The sequence below is a fragment of the Neoarius graeffei genome, chromosome 1, assembly GCF_027579695.1.
Source record: "Neoarius graeffei isolate fNeoGra1 chromosome 1, fNeoGra1.pri, whole genome shotgun sequence".
Taxonomy (NCBI): domain Eukaryota; kingdom Metazoa; phylum Chordata; class Actinopteri; order Siluriformes; family Ariidae; genus Neoarius; species Neoarius graeffei.
The window spans coordinates 73,958,435-73,982,076 of NC_083569.1; the positions used below are offsets into that span (position 1 = coordinate 73,958,435).

At 42.0% G+C, this 23,642-nt stretch overlaps 1 protein-coding gene across 1 annotated transcript in view; it reads right to left on the minus strand.

Moving 5' to 3' along the window:
- Positions 1 to 23,642, minus strand: part of dnah2 (dynein, axonemal, heavy chain 2) — a 432,951-nt gene that overhangs the window by 24,388 nt on the left and 384,921 nt on the right. The window contains exons 76-82 of the mRNA XM_060919614.1: positions 16,543 to 16,729; positions 15,673 to 15,821; positions 10,092 to 10,275; positions 5,507 to 5,697; positions 3,519 to 3,710; positions 3,141 to 3,325; positions 1,710 to 1,944 (exon numbers count right to left, since the gene is read on the minus strand). Of these exons, the coding sequence (XP_060775597.1) occupies positions 1,710 to 1,944; positions 3,141 to 3,325; positions 3,519 to 3,710; positions 5,507 to 5,697; positions 10,092 to 10,275; positions 15,673 to 15,821; positions 16,543 to 16,729 (1,323 nt within the window). The remainder of the gene's footprint in view (positions 1 to 1,709; positions 1,945 to 3,140; positions 3,326 to 3,518; positions 3,711 to 5,506; positions 5,698 to 10,091; positions 10,276 to 15,672; positions 15,822 to 16,542; positions 16,730 to 23,642) is intronic.

Genomic DNA, 23,642 nt, shown 5'->3' on the forward strand with positions numbered 1-23,642 from the left:
CGGGCGGCACGGTGGTGTAGTGGTTAGCGCTGTCGCCTCACAGCAAGAAGGTCCGGGTTCGAGCCCCGTGGCCGGCGAGGGCCTTTCTGTGTGGAGTTTGCATGTTCTCCCCGTGTCCGCGTGGGTTTCCTCCGGGTGCTCCGGTTTCCCCCACAGTCCAAAGACATGCAGGTTAGGTTAACTGGTGACTCTAAATTGACTGTAGGTGTGAATGTGAGTGTGAATGGTTGTCTGTGTCTATGTGTCAGCCCTGTGATGACCTGGCGACTTGTCCAGGGTGTACCCCGCCTTTCGCCCATAGTCAGCTGGGATAGGCTCCAGCTTGCCTGCGACCCTGTAGAACAGGATAAAGCGGCTAGAGATGATGAGATGAATGTTATTTTTCACCTGCATTAATGTTTGATGAACAAAGTATTGCCACATTTGGCTTTGTTCGGGTCCTCTAGTTACGGGTGGCACGGTGGTGTAGTGGTGAGTACTGTCGCCTCACAGCAAAAAGGTTCTGGGTTCGAACCCAGCGGCTGGTGAGGGTCTTTCTGTGTGGAGTTTGCATGTTCTCCCCGTGTCCGCGTGGGTTTCCTCCGGGTGCTCCGGTTTCCCCCACAGTCCAAAGACATGCAGTTAGGTTAACGTGGGGCGGCCTTGGGCTGAGGTGCCCTTGAGCAAGGTACCTGACCCCTAACTGCTCCCCGGGTGCTCTGGTGTGGCTGCCCACTGCTCTGAGTGCGTGTGCGTGCATGTGTTCACTGCTTCAGATGGGTTAAATGCAGAGGATGAAATTCACTGTGCTTGAAGTGTGCATGTGACAAATAAAGGTTTCTTCTTCGTCTTCTTCCCATTACACAAACTTGCTCATGTGCCATACTTAATAGTAGCTCTATGAGGTAGATAATTGGCAGGAGCTCAGATATTTTACATTAAAACAAGCTCTGTGGCATTTTTTAAAATTGTATGTCAAAAAAACAAAACACTTACAATATTTTGATATGCTACTCGATTATCTAGTTACATGACTATTCATTTAGTCGATCCCACAACCACCAAAGAACTCCTCTTTTTACTGGTAATGGTATGCAATGAGATACACTACCGTTCAAAAGTTTGGGGTCACTTTGAAATGTCCTTATTTTTGAAAGAAAAGCACTGTTCTTTTCAATGACGATCACTTTAAACTAATCAGAAATCCACTCTATACATTGCTAATGTGCTAAATGACTATTCTAGCTGCTGGTTTTTGGTGCAATATCTCCATAGGTGTATAGAGGCCCATTTCCAGCAACTCTCACTCCAGTGTTCTAATGGTACAATGTGTTTGCTCATTGCCTCAGAAGGCTAATGGATGATTAGAAAACCCTTGTACAATCATGTTAGCACAGCTGAAAACAGTTGAGCTCTTTAGAGAAGCTATAAAACTGACCTTCCTTTGAGCAGATTGAGTTTCTGGAGCATCACATTTGTGGGGTCGATTAAATGCTCAAAATGGCCAGAAAAATGGCTCGACTAGATTTTCTATTCATTTTACAACTTATGGTGGGAAATAAAAGTGTGACTTTTCATGGAAAACACAAAATTGTCTGGGTGACCCCAAACTTTTGAACGGTAGTGTATATACACAGGCACAGTTCTGGTTTCAGATTAGTAACTGCACCATGCTGTAGCACACTTCTATTTGGTGAAAAAAAAAAGTGCTAAGAGAAACAAAGACACACCTTGTCCTCACGGCTGGGTCCTGCTCCAGTGGCTGCTGCGCTGGTGACCTGAGGCTGGAGTGAGAGAAGTGTGTCAAAGAGTGTGCGTGTTTCCGAGATCTGGCTGGCGATGTCTGCATTTGGGTGCTGGCCAAACGTCTCTGGATGCTCTACTGCTGGAAGCATGTTGATATACTCCCGATACGCAGCCTGAGGCCCATCACGAGGGATATAATAAGTAGGCAAGGAGGACAGTCTAAAGGACATCACATACAGACACAGACATGGCATTTATATAACTTTAAGAAAAGAACAAAACAGTATACTTGGACAGAAGTCTAACTTTATTCATGATTCTCATGACTTGTGACTGGACGCTTTATCGAAGACTCGAAACTCGCCTCATGAAACTCAGACGAGTAGGTTAGAGATGGGTAAGAAACCAAAAACCAACTAAGAATGGTATCAGTGGGGACCCAGCACAGTTCATGTCATCTCATTATCTCTAGCCGCTTTATCCTGTTCTACAGGGTCGCAGGCAAGCTGGAGCCTATCCCAGCTGACTACGGGCGAAAGGCGGGGTACACCCTGGACAAGTCGCCAGGTCATCACAGGGCTGACACATAGACACAGACAACCATTCACACTCACATTCACACCTACGCTCAATTTAGAGTCACCAGTTAACCTAACCTGCATGTCTTTGGACTGTGGGGGAAACCGGAGCACCCGGAGGAAACCCACGTGAACATGCTAACTCCGCACAGAAAGGCCCTTGCCGGCCACGGGGCTCGAACCCGGACCTTCTTGCTGTGAGGCGACAGCGCTAACCACTACACCATCGTGCCGCCCACCCAGCACAGTTATTAGTGAAATTAGTGGAGGGAAAAAAACCAAACACACACTGAAATCTGGGAAAAACAAACACTTAATACTTAATCTCCAGAACAAGAAACAGAAAAACAATAACCCATGAGCAAAGTTATCCCTTTACTGAAAGTGGAATAGCTGAATTAACTAGGAGAGTGGCTTTACACTTGTCATATGTATAAATCTTTGAGACAATATAATAGAATAAATCAATTTAAAAAAAAATGGTTGGACATTGATATACTGAATAAGTGTTTTAGTCAAATCACTTATAGTAACTAATCCAGCTCCTTATTTATTTTACGTAGCATAAATAAAAAAATAAAATAAAAAATACACCACATAGGGGAGCTATTGCACCTTGTTACAAATCAATAACACTGCGGTCGTGGTACACTCGTTGGGCATGTGTGATTTTCGATCTGTCCACATGGTGGGGTTCTTGCTCTTCTGTGTGATTAGGTAGCGTGTTTTCAATATTTGAAAGACGTGAAGGTTACTACAGTGTGCCAAATGTTAATGTTTCAGTTTGCATGAGTGTGCCTGCATCCAAATGAGTATGTATGTGTGTGTGAGACTCACTTAAAGAAAGGAGTGTTGACAGTGCCGTCACAGAAGTAATCATTGATGTATGTGGTGAGGAGACGACGGTCCCAGTCGTCCGTAACGTGACCTCCGTAGTTGATGCCAGCAATGAGGTACTTCAGAGTGTCCCAGGGGATTTCCTCGTACTCATCCAAATATAGACTCATTAAGTTCTCACTCACCTGTAAAAGAAGCAGGGGGAGAAAGAGAGAGAGAGAAGTAGCAGTGAAAAGAAGAAGAGGCAAGATGCAGAAGTAATGGTATGCCGTGTGTGTCTCCTAGGTAAGCTTTGTAGAAATTTGCCGAGATGTCATCAGCTAATGGGTTTTACAAGTTCAATCGCAAGAATACTCGACCACGTCTTTCTTTCTCTACCTCAAAGTCAGAGTCGTTGAAGCTGTAGACAACGTTCCAGCCGAGCTGGAGAAACTTCTTGCGCTCTAGCAAGATGCTATGGAAGAAACACAGGGCAAAGAGCAACTTGCGGTAGATGACAGGCTGCTTGCAGCGTGAAAACTGAGACTCTGACACTAGCTGGTAGAGCCGTTTCATATTCGACTTCACTCCCTGCAATGAGAAACACAAAAGGGTTGTGTATTGTGCATGCTTATCTACAGTGTGTGTGTGTGTGTGTGTGTGTGTGTGTGTGTGTGTGTGTGTGCACACCACCCTTGGCATTACAGGAATCAATGTGCCTCTTAAGAACAGTCCCCCTGAATTCTGATCAATAAGTGCAGAAAAGATTTTTTTTTTTCAAAGACCAAAGACGTAAACCCCCACCCCTTTTTTTCCCAATAAAGATAGCCCATTTCATGATGTGGTAGGGTACTGATCACCAGAGGTGGACAGTAACGAAGTACATTTACTTGAATACTGTACTTAAGTACACTTTTTGAGTATCTGTACTTTACATGAGTATTTTTTTTTGGAAACTTATGACTTTAACTTCACTACATTTGAAAGACAAATATCGTACTTTTCACTCCACTACATTTCTATCAAGGTCCTCGTTACTCTTTACTATGAAGCAGCTTTGAAAGTGGATGTTTTTCTTTTCTTTTCTAAAACGTGATTGGGTTTTTTCACAGGTGACACTGAGACAGTCTGTCAGTAATCACTAGGGTCACGTCACGTCTATAGACTGTAAAATCAAGTTCAATGATTTCTCAACAGCGTTATTTAACACGATCAGTTGATGGCAGAATGGAAGGAGGCGGTTCTTCTGGGGAACGCACACGCACTCATGACTTTACCTAGAACCCATGTTTCAGTTTTCTGAAAGGATTAAAGATTCAAACGTTTGCTTTGTTTGCTGAAAACGAACCACATTACAGCATTCAAAAACTCGCCGTCCAACCTGCGGGAGTGTATTGAGGGATGAAAACGTTTTATTCCAAGAGAAAGCTTGCAACGAAGTTGTCTGTGCATTTAGAGCTAGCGATAACGTTGCAAATGTAGCTATGCAGTCTGGTTAGTCAAATGACTTTCTATGGATTTTCCCACCAAGTCGCCATCGCCTTGTCCACGGCTAACGTTAACACATAGCTAGTTAACTTGGACACTGTTAGTTAGCATGTAAAAACGGAGTTACACTAACATGAATAACGTTAACTTATCTGAAGTCCTTTCAGAAATATGTTTTAGCATAATCTTGCCAAATAAGCAGAATGTAGAAATGTTTCTTTTCTAGTAGCGTTACCGGTAGCTACACGATATGATTTAGAGTTTGAAAAGAGTTTGCTAGCGTCAGGTGGAGCTTCACTGACTAGCTAGCTTAACGTTAAACCACCATGATGACACAGCATGCGTTCATTTTGTGAATTCACATTTCTGTCTTGGGTAACGGCGTTCGGTTTTGTAAGCGTTGTGGCAATAATACAACGATGCGTTGACAGAAAATGTATTTTTAATACTTAAGTATTTTTAAAAGCAAGTACTTCAGTACTTTAACTGAAGTAAACATTTGACTGGACAACTTTCACTTGTATCAGAGTAACATTTGACCAGTGGGATCTGTACTTTGACTTCAGTAATGATGTTGGGTACTTTGTCCACCTCTGGTGAGCACTGAAAAGTGTTTTTTTTTTTCTTTCTGTTTTCATTTTCTTGCTCACTGAGAGGAATGCTGGGGTTACGTATTCATTTGCATATGAGAAGTGTAAGTGTACTCTTGGGTGCTTGACCCCCTTGAAAGCCACTTCACTGTTATACAGTAGACAGTGTGTTGCAGTGTGTATAAGTGGTGTGTGTGTGTGTGTGGCATTTTTTTGTATAGGCACATATTGATGGATGCATGTGACCATGCCACCATGCAAAAACGTGTATGAAGTTGTGTGTTTCTGTTTTGTCTGTGTATCGTATACCTTAGGTGGCTCGGTAGTCATTTTGATCCCAGCCTGAAGGATTGCGATGGGGAAGTCTGGGTGAGGAGAGGAGCTGAGCCACAGCCTGAAGTCTGGGTGAGAATCCTCAACCTGTAACTGCTCCACCAGTTTATCCAGGTGAGGCATCCATGACAGGGACAGGTGGCAATTTGCCAAGAACACCCAGTGACCTACCACAAACATAGAAAGTAAGATTGAACAAAAATAATTTTCCATAGTGAATAATTCACTTGTGCGCTGCTACAGTGGTGCTTGAAAGTTTGTGAACCCTTTAGAATTTTCTCTATTTCTGCATAAATATGACCTAAAACATCATCAGATTTTCACACAAGTCCTAAAAGTAGATAAAGAGAACCCAGTTAAACAAATGAGACAAAAATATTATACTTGGTCATTTATTTATTGAGGAAAATGATCCAATATTACATATCTGTGAGTGGCAAAAGTATGTGAACCTTTGCTTTCAGTATCTGGTGTGACCCCCTTGTGCAGCAATAACTGCAACTAAACGTTTGCGGTAACTGTTGATCAGTCCTGCACACCGGCTTGGAGGAATTTTAGCCCATTCCTCCGTACAGAACAGCTTCAACTCTGGGATGTTGGTGGGTTTCCTCACATGAACTGCTCGCTTCAGGTCCTTCCACAACATTTCGATTGGATTAAGGTCAGGACTTTGACTTGGCCATTCCAAAACATTAACTTTATTCTTCTTTAACCATTCTTTGGTAGAACGACTTGTGTGCTTAGGGTCATTGTCTTGCTGCATGACCCACCTTCTCTTGAGATTCAGTTCATGGACAGATGTCCTGACATTTTCCTTTAGAATTCGCTGGTATAATTCAGAATTTGTTGTTCCATCAATGATGGCAAGCCGTCCTGGCCCAGATGCAGCAAAACAGGCCCAAACCATGATACTACCACCACCATGTTTCACAGATGGGATCAGGTTCTTATGCTGGAATGCAGTGCTTTTCCTTTCTCTGAACATAACGCTTCTCATTTAAACCAAAAAGTTCTATTTTTGTCTCATCCATCCACAAAACATTTTTCCAATAGCCTTCTGGCTTGTCCATGTGATCTTTAGCAAACTGCAGACAAGTAGCAATGTTCTTTTTGGAGAGCAGTGGCTTTCTCCTTGCAACCCTGCCATGCACACCATTGTTGTTCAGTGTTCTCCTGATGGTGGACTCATGAACATTAGCCAATGTGAGAGAGGCCTTCAGTTGCTTAGAAGTTACCCTGGGGTCCTTTGTGACCTCGCCGACTCTTACACGCCTTGCTCTTGGAGTGATCTTTGTTGGTCGACCACTCCTGAGGAGGGTAACAATGGTCTTGAATTTCCTCCATTTGTACACAATCTGTCTGACTGTGGATTGGTGGAGTCCAAACTCTTTAGAGATGGTTTTGTAACCTTTTCCAGCCTGATGAGCATCAACAACACTTTTCCTGAGGTCCTCAGAAATCTCCTTTGTTTGTACCATGATACACTTCCACAAACATGTGTTGTGAAGATCAGACTTTGATAGATCCCTGTTCTTTAAATAAAACAGGGTGCCTACTCACACCTGATTGTCATCCCATTGATTGAAAACACCTGACTCTAATTTCACCTTCAAATTAACCGTTAATCCTAGAGGTTCACATACTTTTGCCACTGACAGATATGTAATATTGGATCATTTTCCTCAATAAATAAATGAGCAAGTATAATGTTTTTGTCTCGTTTGTTTAACTGGGTTCTCTTTATCTACTTTTAGGACTTGTGTGAAAATCTGATGATGTTTTAGATCATATTTATGCAGAAATAGAGAACATTCTAAAGGGTTCACATACTTTCAAGCACCACTGTACCTAGACTCACTCACTGTTCTGTAAAGCTGCTTTGCGATAATGTCTGTTGTTAAAAGTGCTATACAAATAAATTAACTTGACTCTGTATTATAGAATATCATCTAAGGGTGTGTGTCCATATAGTGTTTTTTTTTCTCCAGCAGGAAAGAGCTGGCAGGGCGCTGGGGAGTGCTTCATCAAAAAAAAAAGAAAAAAAAGAAAGTGCTCTCATGCTGCACCTGGGTTTTGTTTCTATGACAACAACATCTAGACAACATATCACCACTCTAACCATCATTGTATGATAGACTGGCATCACCCCTTTGCTTTCTATTATCCATTTGTTATTTTTACAGATCAGGATAGACAGACATGGCCAAAACAAACTTCTCCTCCGTTTTCCTGGTTACCAAGGTGACAAGCCCCACCCATATGATTGGTTGCCTGAAAAGGAGCAATGGTGATGACCCCGGTGCCTTTCTGAAAAGTTCACAGAGTTTCAACGAGAAGTGCTTGGAGCAGCCGCACAAAAAAGGCAGAATGTTCTGAAAAAAGACACGGGGTGCAACACTTTTTCTCTAGGCAGCCGCATACGCTCTCTTCACTGGGAACAATAAAAAAAAAACAAAAAAAAAAACACGAACTCAGGGGGAAAAAAGACTATATGGACACTGAACATGTATCCATGCATTCCTGTAACGTTCATACTTTACTCGTGTGAGCAAGCCAGGAAAAAACCCCAGAAGGTTAGATGGGGTCAGGTTGCATTTTCGGAATGTTACAGTATAAAGGCAGTGCAACTGGTCTGTGAAATGGGTGTGAGATGGACAATTAAAAAATGCTTTTTTTGTGTGTGTGAGATTTGGCCTTTAGAGAAAGTACAGGCATTGTTTTTTTTAACAAGATGTTAACTCCACTGTTAAAAAAAGTCAGTAAAATCAACAGTAAAATTCTGTGAAATCACGACATAAAAATTCTGTAAAGCAAAATACAGTGATATTGTGTTTATTTACCAGTATGATGTATAATGTCGAACCGAAAATTATTGTAAATTTTAAAATAAAAAATTTCAAAAATATTGTATTTTGTTGTGGAAAACACACATTTTTGTATTTTGTACAGAGAAAAGTTGTATCCTTCACAACAACATATTTTTATTTTTTACATTTTAGCAGTGTAAAAATAACATTTAATGTCTGTGATTATTAAATCCAGGATGTCGTGGTTCAGTTGGATAAGGTGCCACACCATAAATCCAGGGACTGGGATTCCAGTCTGACCCGAGGTCATTTCCCGATCCCTCCCTGTCTCTCCCTCCTGCTCATTTCCTGTCTCTATAGAGATCTTGCAGTCACGTGACCGGAAAGTACACAGCCGCCATCTTGTCGGTAAAAAACACCGCTGAATACTGCTGCACTCGTGTACAGAGTGGATCAATTTCAACCGACGGACTACACGGCTCATTTTTCTAATGAACAGATAACTAGATATATGTCTAAAATAAACGATCAACAGATTAGTGACCCTTATCGATTACTGGACGTAGTTTTCATGACCGTGTCAGTGGATATGGAACTGCCAGCGGAATACCCGGACGTGTATAATTACCTCATCAACTTTCCCTCGCTGTTCAGTGGTGAAGCACTGCGTGCTTATAAATCTCTGCACAGTTATCTTTACAGAAATTCAGGATTTGTCAGCGACTCAGATGTGGCATCTTGTAAACAAGAAAATAACAATCCTCATTGGACGGGTAAGTCACTTAAGTACTGAGTATAGCACTGACCAGCCGATTATAGAATAGAATAGAATAAGGTAATTCCAGCTGTAATTCCAAATCGTCCGTCTTGTTTACATGGATCTGGCGTTGGAGAGGTAGAGGCTTGGCAGTGGAGATTTGAGTGGCTGTTTTCTGAGCTTAGTCAACAGGCCGGCTCTGCAGCCTCACTTTTGCTTCCTCTCCCGGCGCCGCCTCCTTCGCTTTGCTTCCGATAACAATCCACGGAGACCCTGCTGGTCTCGCTATCTCGTCCGGAATGTTGTGCATGCGATGGAAATCGCTACAAACCATCATTTTCTGCTGGAAACCAATGTCCAGTAAGTCCATACGGTTTTAGTGGATATTGAAGTCCGGTACAGACGAACAACACGCAAAAATACACACAAAAAACATAAAAAACGTGCACAGGTAGGGAGAGCTTGTAGCCGCAGCCGTTGTAGTAGAATTGTATATAGTAGGTTTTCCAGAAGAAAAGGTAGAAGTAGAAGGCGGAAATATGGCGTTTGACCGACAAGATGGCGTCTGTCGCAATCTGGATCGGCTGTGACGTCACATGCAAGTGCTCCATACTGTCCTATCCAATAAAGGTGGAAAAAGCCCAAAAAATATCTTTAAAAAAAAAATTTGTACAAAATTATGGGACAATCTGTTTATTTTACAATTTAACACTGTTATAATTACTGTTTGGTCAGTAAAACTGTTTACATGTTCACTGTATTTTATACTGAATTATTCTGGCAACCACAGCTGCCAGGTTTTTTTTGTAAAAACAACAGATTTTTTTTTACAGTGTCTCAAAGGTTTTCTGGTCCATTTACTTGGGATAAACACCCTTATTCAACCAACATGCCTAATTTGCTGGGTCTGCAAAATAGGGAGAGAGAAATAACAGGACTGGCGAGAAGTAAAAAAAAAAAAACAGAGGAGAAAATGAGACAGCATGTAAAGGTTCACCGTTTTCAACTCCATCTTTAATCATGCGTGTGGCGACTGGGGCCTGTCCCTGTCCCAGAGAGAGGGCATGGAAGTGGTGGCCCATTCCTGACGTCTCTGCCAGTTGCAACAGGGCAGCAGTGGGATCCACACCAGGGGACAGCACAAAGATTAGTGGCGTCTTACTGGTGGAATCCTCTACCACCTAAAACACAAACACCAAAGGACAGGAAACGCAGAAATCGTTTGACAGTCATATTCCAAAATGGCTTTTCACTGATTTTACTGCAATTGCAAAACTTCTTTTCCTGGTAGAAGAAGGCTCTAAAAATGATAGACTGCTCCTTTATACTTTTATATCCTTTTTCCTACTGACACTGAAAATTATATATTTTCCACTATTATGCCGTAATGGTGTACTGTAGGAACGGACGCAAAACGGCAAAGTTGAAACGTTAATCTATCCCCTAGGAACATTTACAGAAATCTTTTGTTATGGCTCTAGCGGAAATTGGAACCATCGATTTATGTGTTGTGACTGGTTGAGATGTTGCTGGTGGTGATGTCAGTGATGATGTAGTGATATTGTGATGGAACTACGCATACTGCCTCAGTGTAAAGCAACCGGTGGCAAGCTCAAAACAACAAGCAAAGAAAACATTAGCAGATACGGTGATAGCACCTTATCCCGGGGGGTATGTTCGAAGATCTAACCTGGACAGGTGAAACCATGGATAGGAGTGAAATATATAAAGCTTGTGAAACATACATTAAAAAAATAACATATATAAAACATATATATAGTATATTTCAACATTACATCAATCATTCACACCTCAACATACTCAACTCCATCTTATACACATTTAAACAATGTCATATTTAAACATATATAAAGCTTGCTTTTCATGTACATCCTTGCCTATGTCTCATTTATAAACTGCAACAGTAATTAATAATGAAAGTTAAAACAATATTCTGTAATTCTCTCTCTCTCTTGCTTTCTTTCTTAATTCCACTTAATATTTTTATCATGGGGGCGGCACGGTGGTGTAGTGGTTAGCGCTGTTGCCTCACAGCAAGAAGGTCCGGGTTCGAGCCCCGTGGCCGGCGAGGGCCTTTCTGTGTGGAGTTTGCATGTTCTCCCCGTGTCCGCGTGGGTTTCCTCCGGGTGCTCCGGTTTCCCCCACAGTCCAAAGACATGCAGGTTAGGTTAACTGGTGACTCTAAATTGAGCGTAGGTGTGAATGTGAGTGTGAATGGTTGTCTGTGTCTATGTGTCAGCCCTGTGATGACCTGGCGACTTGTCCAGGGTGTACCCCGCCTTTCGCCCGTAGTCAGCTGGGATAGGCTCCAGCTTGCCTGCGACCCTGTAGAACAGGATAAAGCGGCTAGAGATAATGAGATGAGATGAGAAGACAAACTAATAGAAGCTAGGGTGTGCGGGAACTGTAGTTTGAGATGTCGTACTTGTCGACTGTGTGGTGTGCTCTGGGAAGCGTGACCTGGAAGTCTCACCAGGCACAGCTTCTCGGTGCTAGAATGACGATTTTCAGCTCGGGGTAAACCGTAGATAACTGAAACCACTGTTACAGAGTCAGTGGATATCAGATGTGGACAGTAATGAAGTACAGTACTAGTCAAAAGTTTGGAAACGCCTCTAATTCAGTGGTTTTTCATTATTTTAAAATTTTCTGAATTGTAGATGAATACTAAAGTCATCGACATTATGAAGAAATATATATGGAATTATTTGGTAAATGGGTGGCACGGTGGTGTAGTGGTTAGCGCTGTCGCCTCACAGCAAGAAGGTCCGGGTTCGAGCCCCGTGGCCGGCGAGGGCCTTTCTGTGCGGAGTTTGCATGTTCTTCCCGTGTCCGCGTGGGTTTCCTCCGGGTGCTCCGGTTTCCCCCACAGTCCAAAGACATGCAGGTTAGGTTAACTGGTGACTCTAAATTGACCGTAGGTGTGAATGTGAGTGTGAATGGTTGTCTGTGTCTATGTGTCAGCCCTGTGATGACCTGGCGACTTGTCCAGGGTGTACCCCGCCTTTCGCCCGTAGTCAGCTGGGATAGGCTCCAGCTTGCCTGCGACCCTGTAGAAGGATAAAGCGGCTAGAGATAATGAGATGAGATTTTAGATTCTTCAAAGTAGGCACCTTTTGCTTTGATGACAGCTTTACACATCTTGGCATTTTCTCTTTACAAGGTAGTCACCTGGAATGGCTTTCAGTTTATAGCTGTGCCTTGTCAAGAGTTAATTTCTTGAATTTCTTGACCTCTTAATGTGTTTGTGACCATCAGTTGTGTTGTGAAGAGGTAGAGTTGGTATACAGTGAATGGCCCTATTTGAGTACTGCTCTAATCCATATTATGCCAAGAACTACTCAACTCAGTAAAGAAAAACGACAGTCCGTCATTACTTTAAGAAATGAAGGTTAGTCAGTCTGAAAAAGTTTGGGATGAGTTGGACGGCAGAGTGAAGGCAAAGCAGCCAACAAGTGCTCAGCACCTCCGGGAACTCCTTCAAGACTGTTGGAAAACCATTTCAAGTGATTACCTCATGAAGCTGATTGAGAGAATGTCAAGAGTGTGCAAAGCTGTAATCAAAGCAAAAGGTGCCTACTTTGAAGAATCTAAAATCTAAAACATATTTTGGTTTGATTAACATTTTAAAGTTTACTAAATGATTCCTTACACTACTGTTCAAAAGTTTGGGGTCACCCAGACAATTTTGTGTTTTCCATGAAAAGTCACACTTTTATTTCCCACCATAAGTTGTAAAACGAATAGAAAATATAGTCAAGACATTTTTCTGGCCATTTTGAGCATTTAATCGACCCCACAAATGTGATGCTCCAGAAAGTCAATCTGCTCAAAGGAAGGTCAGTTTTATAGCTTCTCTAAAGAGCTCAACTGTTTTCAGCTGTGCTAACATGATTGTACAAGGGTTTTCTAATCCTCCATTAGCCTTCTGAGGCAATGAGCAAACACATTGTACCATTAGAACACTGGAGTGAGAGTTGCTGGAAATGGGCCTCTATACACCTATGGAGATATTGCACCAAAAACCACACATTTGCAGCTAGAATAGTCATTTACCACATTAGCAATGTATAGAGTGGATTTCTGATTAGTTTAAAGTGATCTTCACTGAAAAGAACAGTGCTTTTCTTTCAAAAATAAGGACATTTCAAAGTGGCCCCAAACTTTTGAACGGTAGTGTATGTGCTTCTATTTAACAGTTATTCCATGAAATCAAGTCGTACATGAGCTGATAGCCGATGAGGTGCGTAGCACCGAGTTGGCTATAAGCCATGTATGACGAGATTGAGTGGAATAACTGTTTTATTCTATCCACGTTCACTGGCTTTTGAGAAACAGAGCATTTTTATTTTTATTTTTTGAAATTTCAATAAATAAAAACTTCATACAAAACGTCCGACAAAATCATTTCTGTTTAGGCGGACTTCTTAAAAACCTATCGATGGCTGCACGAATTGACTTTAGTGTTGTTGTTTTTGTAGAAAGTGTCATCTTGCTGTCGTGCCGAGGTCTAGAATAGCTTTAGACATTTATTTAATTCTTCCTTGGATATTTCAGTTCTGTAATTTTCAAACTTTTTTGAGTTTTTGAACCAATCAACAAAATGTTAATGCTTAAAGATGCAGAATGTAAACAGACCGATGAAATGACAGTTGGAATCTGTGAAAAATGCTATAATAATAATAATAATAATAATTCATGAAAAATAAAAAAGAGACGTTCTTACCATCAAATACTTTTATTCCATTTATTTTTTATTTTTTATTTTTGGGGTTTTGTTTTCGAGTAGTTTTTATTTCCTCCTCGGTCAGTTCAGCAACACGCTCCACCATTTTGTTTTTCTCTACTCACGGTATAGATAGTTTTCACATGACGTCACAGAGTCGGGGATTCCCTGGTGGCAGCCATCTTGGAGGGCAAGCTTACCGTACAGGTCACTGAGCACACATTGTAGCACGTGAGTTACATTCATTTATATATTATTTACAGTTACATTACTACTATTTAAAGCTAGCAATGGCGCACACCTGTTGTATTCACGGCTGTCGTAATAGGTCAGATGATGAAGTCAAGCGGAGCTTTTATGGAATTCCCACTGTACGGGAGCATGAAGGCAAGCAAACAAACTCAGCATACAAAGGAGAAATCTATGGCTTGCGAGAATCAACCGCAAGGATTATCAGCCTTCCAAACACAGCAAAGTCTGCTCCGATCATTTTATAAGTGGTAAGTTGTTTAAATAAACAATCAATTGTGTTTAAGTTTGTTTTTGGAAACCAAAACATCATGTGAACACTCTCTGGAGAATGCCTAACTGGAACCGCTGAGTGTACGTTTACATTGTAATGTACACTTAATATCGCTCGTTTGTCACGTTTCTATTTGACACTTGTCACTTCACTCACGCAAGGGTCATTTTTGAAAAACATTTTAGGTCTATTCTGTATGATTTGATTTGTGTTTGGGATGCAAACAGCGCGCCTTTTGGCGGATGCCGCCTGAATCGCGCAGATCCGTTTTTTTTTTTTAGGGGGGGCGTTGGAGTGTCTGATTATAATTTCAAAGTAAATTCTGTATTAAAATTACTAAATAAGCAAATCTGTTACAGTCCATGAAACAGGAAGTATAAGGATGAGAAAAAAACAGTTTAAATCGGGAAGCTGCGCGCACTTGTGCAGCCCGAGCGGTGTGCAGGACTGTGCAAATGTGCGCAGCTTCCCGATTTAAACTGTTCTTTTCTCATCCTTATACTTCCTGTTTCATGGACTGTAACGGATTTGCTTATTTAGTAATTTTAATACAGAATTTACTTTGAAATTACAATCAGACACTCCCAACGCACCCCCTAAAAAAAAAAAAACCCGGATCTGCGCGATTCAGGCGGCATCCGCCAAAAGGCGCGCTGTGAATATATAAAGTTGTATATATCAGACAGCCTTTAAAGTTTGATGAAGTCAGTTTCAGGCTTTGGCAGCCCTGCATAGTCACTTGAAAATGCATCTTTGTCCACTTCGTAGGGGTCAATTCCCCCAATCAAGGCCAGTTTGTCTGCATACCGTTGTCGTGAGATGTCGTCTAATGTATCTATATACTTCTGTTTGCTTGATTTTGCCGACATTGATCTTTATTTTAGAAAACTGACTATATAACTTCATAAATTTGTCCGAGATAACGTAGCCGGTAGTGGCGATGGTCCGTTTTGTTTGCCCTCCAAGATGGCAGCTGGGGGGCGTTCCCCGGAATGCCGTGACGTCAGTGAAAACTATCTATATGAGCTGACAGCCTAGTAGTAGAGTAGCCAATCAGAGCGCACGATTGCTCATATCCAGTGAAAGTGGATAGAATAATATGTCTTATTTCAATTAACAGGGCACAACCAAATAAATATACCGTACACGATTGGTATACATCCAGCCACCCTGATGTTGCAGTAGAGAACCCACCCTGTGTTTAAGTGTGTTTTTCAGATGGAGTTGAGTAGGTTGAGATCTGACTAACTGATGTAATATTGTATCATGATATGTCTGTACTCTGTACTGTGTGTGTTTATAACTTACAGCCTTCATATCCAGGACTGGTGGCTCTACAAAGCATGAGCCCAGGTTATTGATGATGAAGGAAGTCACACAGAATGAGACGCGGTCCTGTCGCAGAGAACGCACGATCAACATCCTCTGCAACTCGCTGCACCCGTTCTCCCACTCCCCTAAAGAGAATGAGTGACAAGGACACAGAAAGAGAGGGGAAAGACAGCAGAAGGAAAGTGTGGAGCAGGGAGAAACAAGAGCGGTGGTTTGCAAATTGACATTGCAGTGAAAAAAAATTAAGAGCGTATAGATAAGAGGACAGAAGGTGGAAGGGTTCAAAAAGGAGGTGGGGAAAAAAAAGAAAGAGAGATGAAGTAGGAAATTAATTAAACAAGAGATAAGTGACAGGCACTGTAAATATTATCATTCTGATAAACTTTTTAAAAAGGAAGACATCCTGAAAGCTTTCTTTTTAAACAAAATTACAATTCATGATTACATAAATGAATTAAACAAACAGAATTTTCACGGAACTGCGTGTTCTCCCATGGATTGTATTAATATTGAGCAGAGCTCTCAGTAATATAATTAGATTTGAAAAATACTCAAAGGAAATGACAGACTAGCACTGTCAGAAGAGTCATATGGACAGAGAGAGGCTGAGAGAGACAAAGGAAAAGACAAAGGAGCAAATACATATTCATCTTGTAATAATTTTCCAAGACAAAAATGAGTCAAAATTACAACAAAAAAAAAATAGTAAACCTCATTTAGTATGATTCACAAAGATGAGATAACCCAGCTACAGCTAAAGTGCTGTCTCACACACACACACACACACACACACACACACACACACACACACACACACACACACACACACACACACACACACATTACCAGGTAGAGGTGCATTTTCTGGCTCCGAGTTTTTGTACCACAGGTTCCAGTCACGTGGGTACTGTTCAAATGAGCTCATAATCCCATGGAAATTAGCTAGCTTGTCCAGCTCAGTAATGTTGTCCCAATTAGAATCAGCCAGCCAACTTGAGCATGGGTTATCCATCTGACCTTCCTTATCCAAGACCTGGAACAACAGCACACATCCACAGACATCACAATATGAGAAGGACACCTAAGGGTTTCACAACAGACCCCAAACAAGACTTAATACCAGCAAAACATAGGGCAATTTTCTAAACTAACCAGTTTAAGCCTATTGAAAGCCTTAAAGGAACAGTCCACTGTACTTCCATAATGAAATATGCTCTTATCTGAATTGAGACGAGCTGATCCGTACCTGTCCGAGCTTTGCGCGACCTCCCAGTCAGTCAGACGCAGTCAGACGCGCTGTCACTCCTGTTAGCAATGTAGCTAGGCTCAGTATGGCCAATGGTATTTTTTGGGGCTGTAGTTAGATGCGACCAAACTTTGGCAGCGCATTGATACGGAGCTCAGATATCAATGTGCTGCCGAAGCGCGCAGAAGGTGTTAGTACGCCTGTCATTATAGTGCGGACTTTCCATAGCATAGAAAATCGCCACGTTTCAATTTGTGTAACTGAACTTGTTTCATATCACTGGTCATATAAACCTATGTAAACAGGAAAAACGCGGAAGAGTTTGGTCGCATCTAACTACAGCTCCAAAATATACCGTTGGCCATACTGAGCCTAGCTACATTGCTAACAGGAGTGACAGCGCGTCTGACTGCGTCTGACTGACTGGGAGGTCGCGCAAAGCTCGGACAGGTACGGAGCAGCTCGTCTCAATTCAGGTAAGAGCATATTTCATTATGGAAGTACGGTGGACTGTTCCTTTAAAACCTTGCCATCTTAAACGACAGTCAGTGTTTGTAGGTGATGAGAAATAATGTTACCCATAAGAAAGAAAGCACAACTTTATTCATCACACACTTATGAAATTTCCTCTCTGCGTTTAACCCATCTGAAGCAGTGAACACACACACATACCCAGAGCAGTGGGCAGCCATGCCATAGCGCCCGGGGAGCAGTTGGGAGTTAGGTGCCTCGCTCAAGGGCACCTCAGCCCAAGGCCGTCCCATATTAACCTAACCGCATGTCTTTGGACTGTGGGGGAAACCGGAGCACCCAGAGGAAACCCACGCAGACACGAGGAGAACATGCAAACTCCACACAGCAAGGAGTGTCTTGAACCCAGAACCTTCTTGCTGCGAGGCGACCATGCTAACCACTACACCACTGTGCCACCTTCATCCAATAACAGTTTTTGATAATCTTCTTTTGGGCAGCACAGTGGTGTAGTGGTTAGCATTGTCACCTCACAGCAAGAAGGTTCTGGGTTCGAGCCCAGTGGCCGACGGGGGCCTTTCTGTGTGGAGTTTGCATGTTCTCCCCGTGTCTGCATGGGTTTTCTCCAGGTGCTCCGGTTTCCCCTACAGTCCAAAGACATGTGGTTCGGTTAACATGGGGTGGCCTTGGACTGAAGCGCCCTTGAGCAAAGCACCGAACCCCCAACTGCTCCCCGGGCGCTGTAGCATGGCTGCCCACTGCTCTGGGTGTGTGTGTGTGTGCGCGCGCATGTGCTCACTGCTTCAGATGGGTTAAATGCAGAGGATGAATTTCACTGTGCTTGAGTGTGCATGTGGCAAATAAATAAGGCTCCTTTACAGAAAATCAAACGTAAATCATTTACCAGTGCTACATATAATGTGAGTTATACTGATAAAGTGATTTGTTTCTCTTGTGTATACACCACTGTGCCGTATAAAGAGGCTTGTAAAGAGACAAACATTAGTTTTTACAAGAACTGACATACTCAGAAAGATTAATACTCCTTGGATTAAAAGAAATAATAATAATAATAATAATAATAATTGCTCAGACTCACAAGGTGTTTAACTGTGAACTTCTGCTACTTATTAACATAAAGTTTCATAAATTGGAGCCTGGAAATTACACAAAAATCCAGATACATTTCTAAATTAATTTTTAAAACTTGATGGTTTGTTATTGTTGAAAATAATCAATCAATTAATAATTATTAACCCTCAACAGCTTTGATACATCTAAATTACCTCTGAGGTACATTTCTGCTCTAGTAGCACACACTTCACAAATGTAGCTTGCAACGAAGAGTAAAGAGAATTAAGTCTTTACCTAACAGTATAAACAAAAACTCATTATGACTGGGCTAGAGTTTATCCAGCAATTTAGAAAAGTGGTGCATTTGGCACAAATCTAACATAGCACAACAAAACGACAGTAAAGCATGATGGTGGCAGCATCATGACTGAGGAATGCACCAAATACTACAAGCTCAAAATTACAATGTACGGAACTGACAAGAGAAAAATACTGGAAGAAAACACGCTGCAGACTGCAAGAGCATGGGGACTTGGAAGATTCATAAAAGAACAAAAATATACCAAAGACCACACAGAAGTAACACTGATGTAAGAGGACTGGGAATGCTGCATCATATGTTGGTTAAAAAAGAAAAGAAAAAAAAAGTCAATGTCCTTGAACGTCTGGGTCAAACCTCAGAGTACTGGTGGTCCCTTTCCTATATTGGCCAATTTTAAAAATAGGCCTGCATGTAATGTGTGAGGAAATGAGTGAGGATTTGTCCCTAAATTATGTATGTTATAGTCATTCCCTTTCTAGCAAGTACTATTAGATGCAGATTGTTTAGTCAGTTAGATATTGAATCTTGTCCCGGTGACCTTCGTAGCGACATTGCTGATGAGTTTATCTCACATACAACATCGACAAAATGCTGTGTTTAAAAGTAAATATATAAATAATAAATGGCACAATGCATTGGAGAACAGGCTATATCTCTTCGAACTGTATCAGCCTTTTGGCGATATGCATACAGTTAGGTCCATAAATATTTGGACATAGACAACATTTTTCTAATTTTGGTTCTGTACATTACCACAATGAATTTTGAACAAAACAATTCAAATGCAGTTGAAGTTCAGACTTTCAGCTTTAATTCAATGGGTTGAACAAAATGATTGCATAAAAATGTGAGGAACTAAAGCATTTTTTAAACACAATCCCTTCATTTCAGGGGCTCAAAAGTAATTGGACAAATTAAATAATTGTAAATAAAATGTTCATTTCGGCACGGTGGTGTAGTGGTTAGCGCTGTCGCCTCACAGCAAGAAGGTCTGGGTTCGAGCCCCGGGGCCGGCGAGGGCCTTTCTGTGTGGAGTTTGCATGTTCTCCCCGTGTCCGCGTGGGTTTCCTCCGGGTGCTCCGGTTTCCCCCACAGTCCAAAGACATGCAGGTTAGGTTAACTGGTGACTCTAAATTGACCGTAGGTGTGAATGTGAGTGTGAATGGTTGTCTGTGTCTATGTGTCAGCCCTGTGATGACCTGGCGACTTGTCCAGGGTGTACCCCGCCTTTCGCCCATAGTCAGCTGGGATAGGCTCCAGCTTGCCTGCGACCCTGTAGAAGGATAAAGCGGCTAGAGATGATGAGATGAGATGAGATGTTCATTTCTAATACTTGGTTGAAAACCCTTTGTTGGCAATGACTGCCTGAAGTCTTGAACTCATGGACATCACCAGACGCTGTGTTTCCTCCTTTTTACTGCTCTGCAGTGGTTTTCAGTTACTGTCTGTTTGTGGGCCTTTCTGTCTGAAGTTTAGTCTTTAACAAGTGAAATGCATGCTCAATTGGGTTGAGATCAGGTGACTGACTTGGCCATTCAAGAATATTCCACTTCTTTGCTTTAATAAACTCCTGGGTTGCTTTGGCTTTATGTTTTGGGTCATTGTCCATCTGTATTATGAAACGCCGACCAATCAGTTTGGCTGCATTTGGCTGGATTTGAGCACACAGTATGTCTCTGAATACCTCAGAATTCATCTGGCTGCTTCTGTCCTGTGTCACATCATCAATAAACACTAGTGACCCAGTGCCACTGGCAGCCATGCATGCCCAAGCCATCACACTGCCTCCGCCGTGTTTTACAGATGATGTGGTATGCTTTGGATCATGAGCTGTACCATGCCTTTGCCATACTTTTTTCTTTCCATAATTCTGGTTGAGGTTGATCTTGGTTTCATCTGTCCAAAGAATGTTCTTGCAGAACTGTGCTGGCTTTTTTAGATGTTTTTTTAGCAAAGTCCAATCTAGCTTTTTTATTCTTGAGGCTTATGAGTGGCTTGCACCGTGCAGTGAACCCTCTGTATTTACTTTCATGCAATGTTCTCTTTATGGTAGATTTGGATATTGATATGCCTACCTCCTGGAGAGTGTTGTTCTGTTGGTTGGCTGTTGTGAAGGGGTTTCTCTTCACCATGGAAATTATTCTGCGATCATCCACCACTGTTGTCTTCTGTGGGCGTCCAGATCTTTTTGCATTGATGAGTTCACCAGTGCTTTCTTTCTTTCTCAGGATGTACCAAACTGTAGATTTTGTCACTCCTAATATTGTAGCAATTTCTCGGATGGTTTTTTTCTGTTTTCGCAGCTTAAGGATGGCTTGTTTCACCTGCATGGAGAGCTCCTTTGATCGCATGTTTTCTTCACAGCAAAATCTTCCAAATGCAAGCACCACACCTCAAACCAACTCCAGGCCTTTTATCTGCTTAATTGAGAATGACATAACAAAGGAATTGCCCACACCTGCCCATGAAATAGCCTTTGAGTCAACTGTCCAATTACTTTTGGTCCCTTTAAAAACAGGGTGGCACATGTTAAGGAGCTGAAACTCCTAAACGCTTCATCCAGTTTTAATGTGGATATCCTCAAATGAAAGCTGAAAGTCTGGACTTTATGTCCATGTCCATTATATAACTATAACCTGAATATGTTTCAGTAAACAGGTCAAAAAACAAAATTTGTGTCAGTGTCCAAATATATATGGACCTAACTGTATGTTAAAGGTGATTTTTGAAATCAGGTGATTCTGGATGGACCTAGATGATTTAGGTCAACATTCATAAAAGGGATTTTATGCTCATAAAAAAACAAACAAAACAAAAAAAACAGGGGGGGGATGAGAACACTATTCACCTTTCCCCCTTGTTTCTCACTAACCCCAACCCCTTTATATCTTCTATCCTCTTATACCCCTCATCCCAGAATTACACTTATATACCTGTCTTTCTGTCTAATTTAATTTGCTTCCCCCTCCCCACCCTAAACCCTACCTTAAATCCTAAATCACCGAGGTAAATCTACCGTGTCCGAAATCACTCATTCGTTCACGACAGTGGTGTTTGAAAGTTTGTGAAACCTTTAGAATTTTCTATATTTCTGCATAAATATGACCTAAAACATCATCAGATTTTCACACAAGTCCTAAAAGTAGATAAAGAGAACCCAGTTAAACAAATGAGACAAAAATATTATACTTGGTCATTTATTTATTGAGGAAAATGATCCAATATTACATATCTGTGAGTGGCAAAAGTATGTGAACCTCTAGGATTAGCAGTTAATTTGAAGGTGAAATTAAAGTCAGGTGTTTTCAATCAATGGGATGACAATCAGGTGTGAGTGGGCACCCTGTTTTATTTAAAGAACAGGGATCTATCAAAGTCTGATCTTCACAACACATGTTTGTGGAAGTGTATCATGGCACGAACAAAGGAGATTTCTGAGGACCTCAGAAAAAGCATTGTTGATGCTCATCAGGCTGGAAAAGGTTACAAAACCATCTCTAAAGAGTTTGGACTCCACCAATCCACAGTCAGACAGATTGTGCACAAATGGAGGAAATTCCAGACCATCGTTACCCTCCCCAGGAGTGGTCGACCAACAAAGATCACTCCAAGAGCAAGGTGTGTAATAGTCGGCGAGGTCACAAAGGACCCCAGGGTAACTTCTAAGCAACTGAAGGCCTCTCTCACATTGGCTAATGTTAATGTTCATGAGTCCACCTTCAGGAGAACACTGAACAACAATAGTGTGCATGGTAGGGTTGCAAGGAGTGAAGGCCTCTGCATGCTCGTGCGACAAGGCTTTCGCAGATAGCTTTTCGCAGACAGTTGTAATTTATTGTTGAGCGGGGATAATAGGCGTGCGCGATGTTATTCACCGGCACAACGCAAGGGGGCGCGAAGTAGCTAGGAGTAGTTGGTGGGTGTGGTTAGTGGAGTGTTTATCCTCCGGTTACTTATAATGACTAGAACTTTTTTTTTTTATAATGACTAGAACTGGAGTTGTATAGATGTCCGTACGTCCTCAATCAACCGCTCTTCATGCTGCTCCATCTTCGCTCGTGTTTTTAAAAATGCCGGTCGTGAAAACAAACCAAACCGGGAAAGTAGAGAAGCGGAAGTGCGTGTACAGCGGACCAATCAGAGCCCTCTTGTCTGCGGCGCTGTCTGCGAGGCTTCTGCGGTGGTCACAATTTTTGGGAGGTGCGCGCAGAGCGTCTGCGAAGGTGGGGGGGCTACGCAGACACTGTCTGCAACACCGTCTGCGAGGACTGGGTTGTCAGCATAAATTGGCCTTAAGCCACTGCTCTCCAAAAAGAACATTGCTGCTCATCTGCAGTTTGCTAAAGATCACGTGGACAAGCCAGAAGACTATTGGAAAAATGTTTTGTGGACGGATGAGACCAAAATAGAACTTTTTGGTTTAAATGATAAGCGTTATGTTCAGAGAAAGGAAAAACACTGCATCCCAGCATAAGAACCTGATCCCATCTGTGAAACATGGTGGTGGTAGTATCATGGTTTGGGCCTGTTTTGCTGCATCTGGGCCAGGATGGCTTGCCATCGCTGATGGAACAATGAATTCTGAATTATACCAGCAAATTCTAAAGGAAAATGTCAGGACATCTGTCCATGAACTGAATCTCAAGAGAAGGTGGGTCATGCAGCAAGACAACGACCCTAAGCACACAAGTCGTTCTACCAAAGAATGGATAAAGAAGAATAAAGTTAATGTTTTGGAATGGCCAAGTCAACGTCCTGACCTGAATCCAATGGAAATGTTGTGGAAGGACCTGAAGCGAGCAGTTCATGTGAGGAAACCCACCAACATCCCAG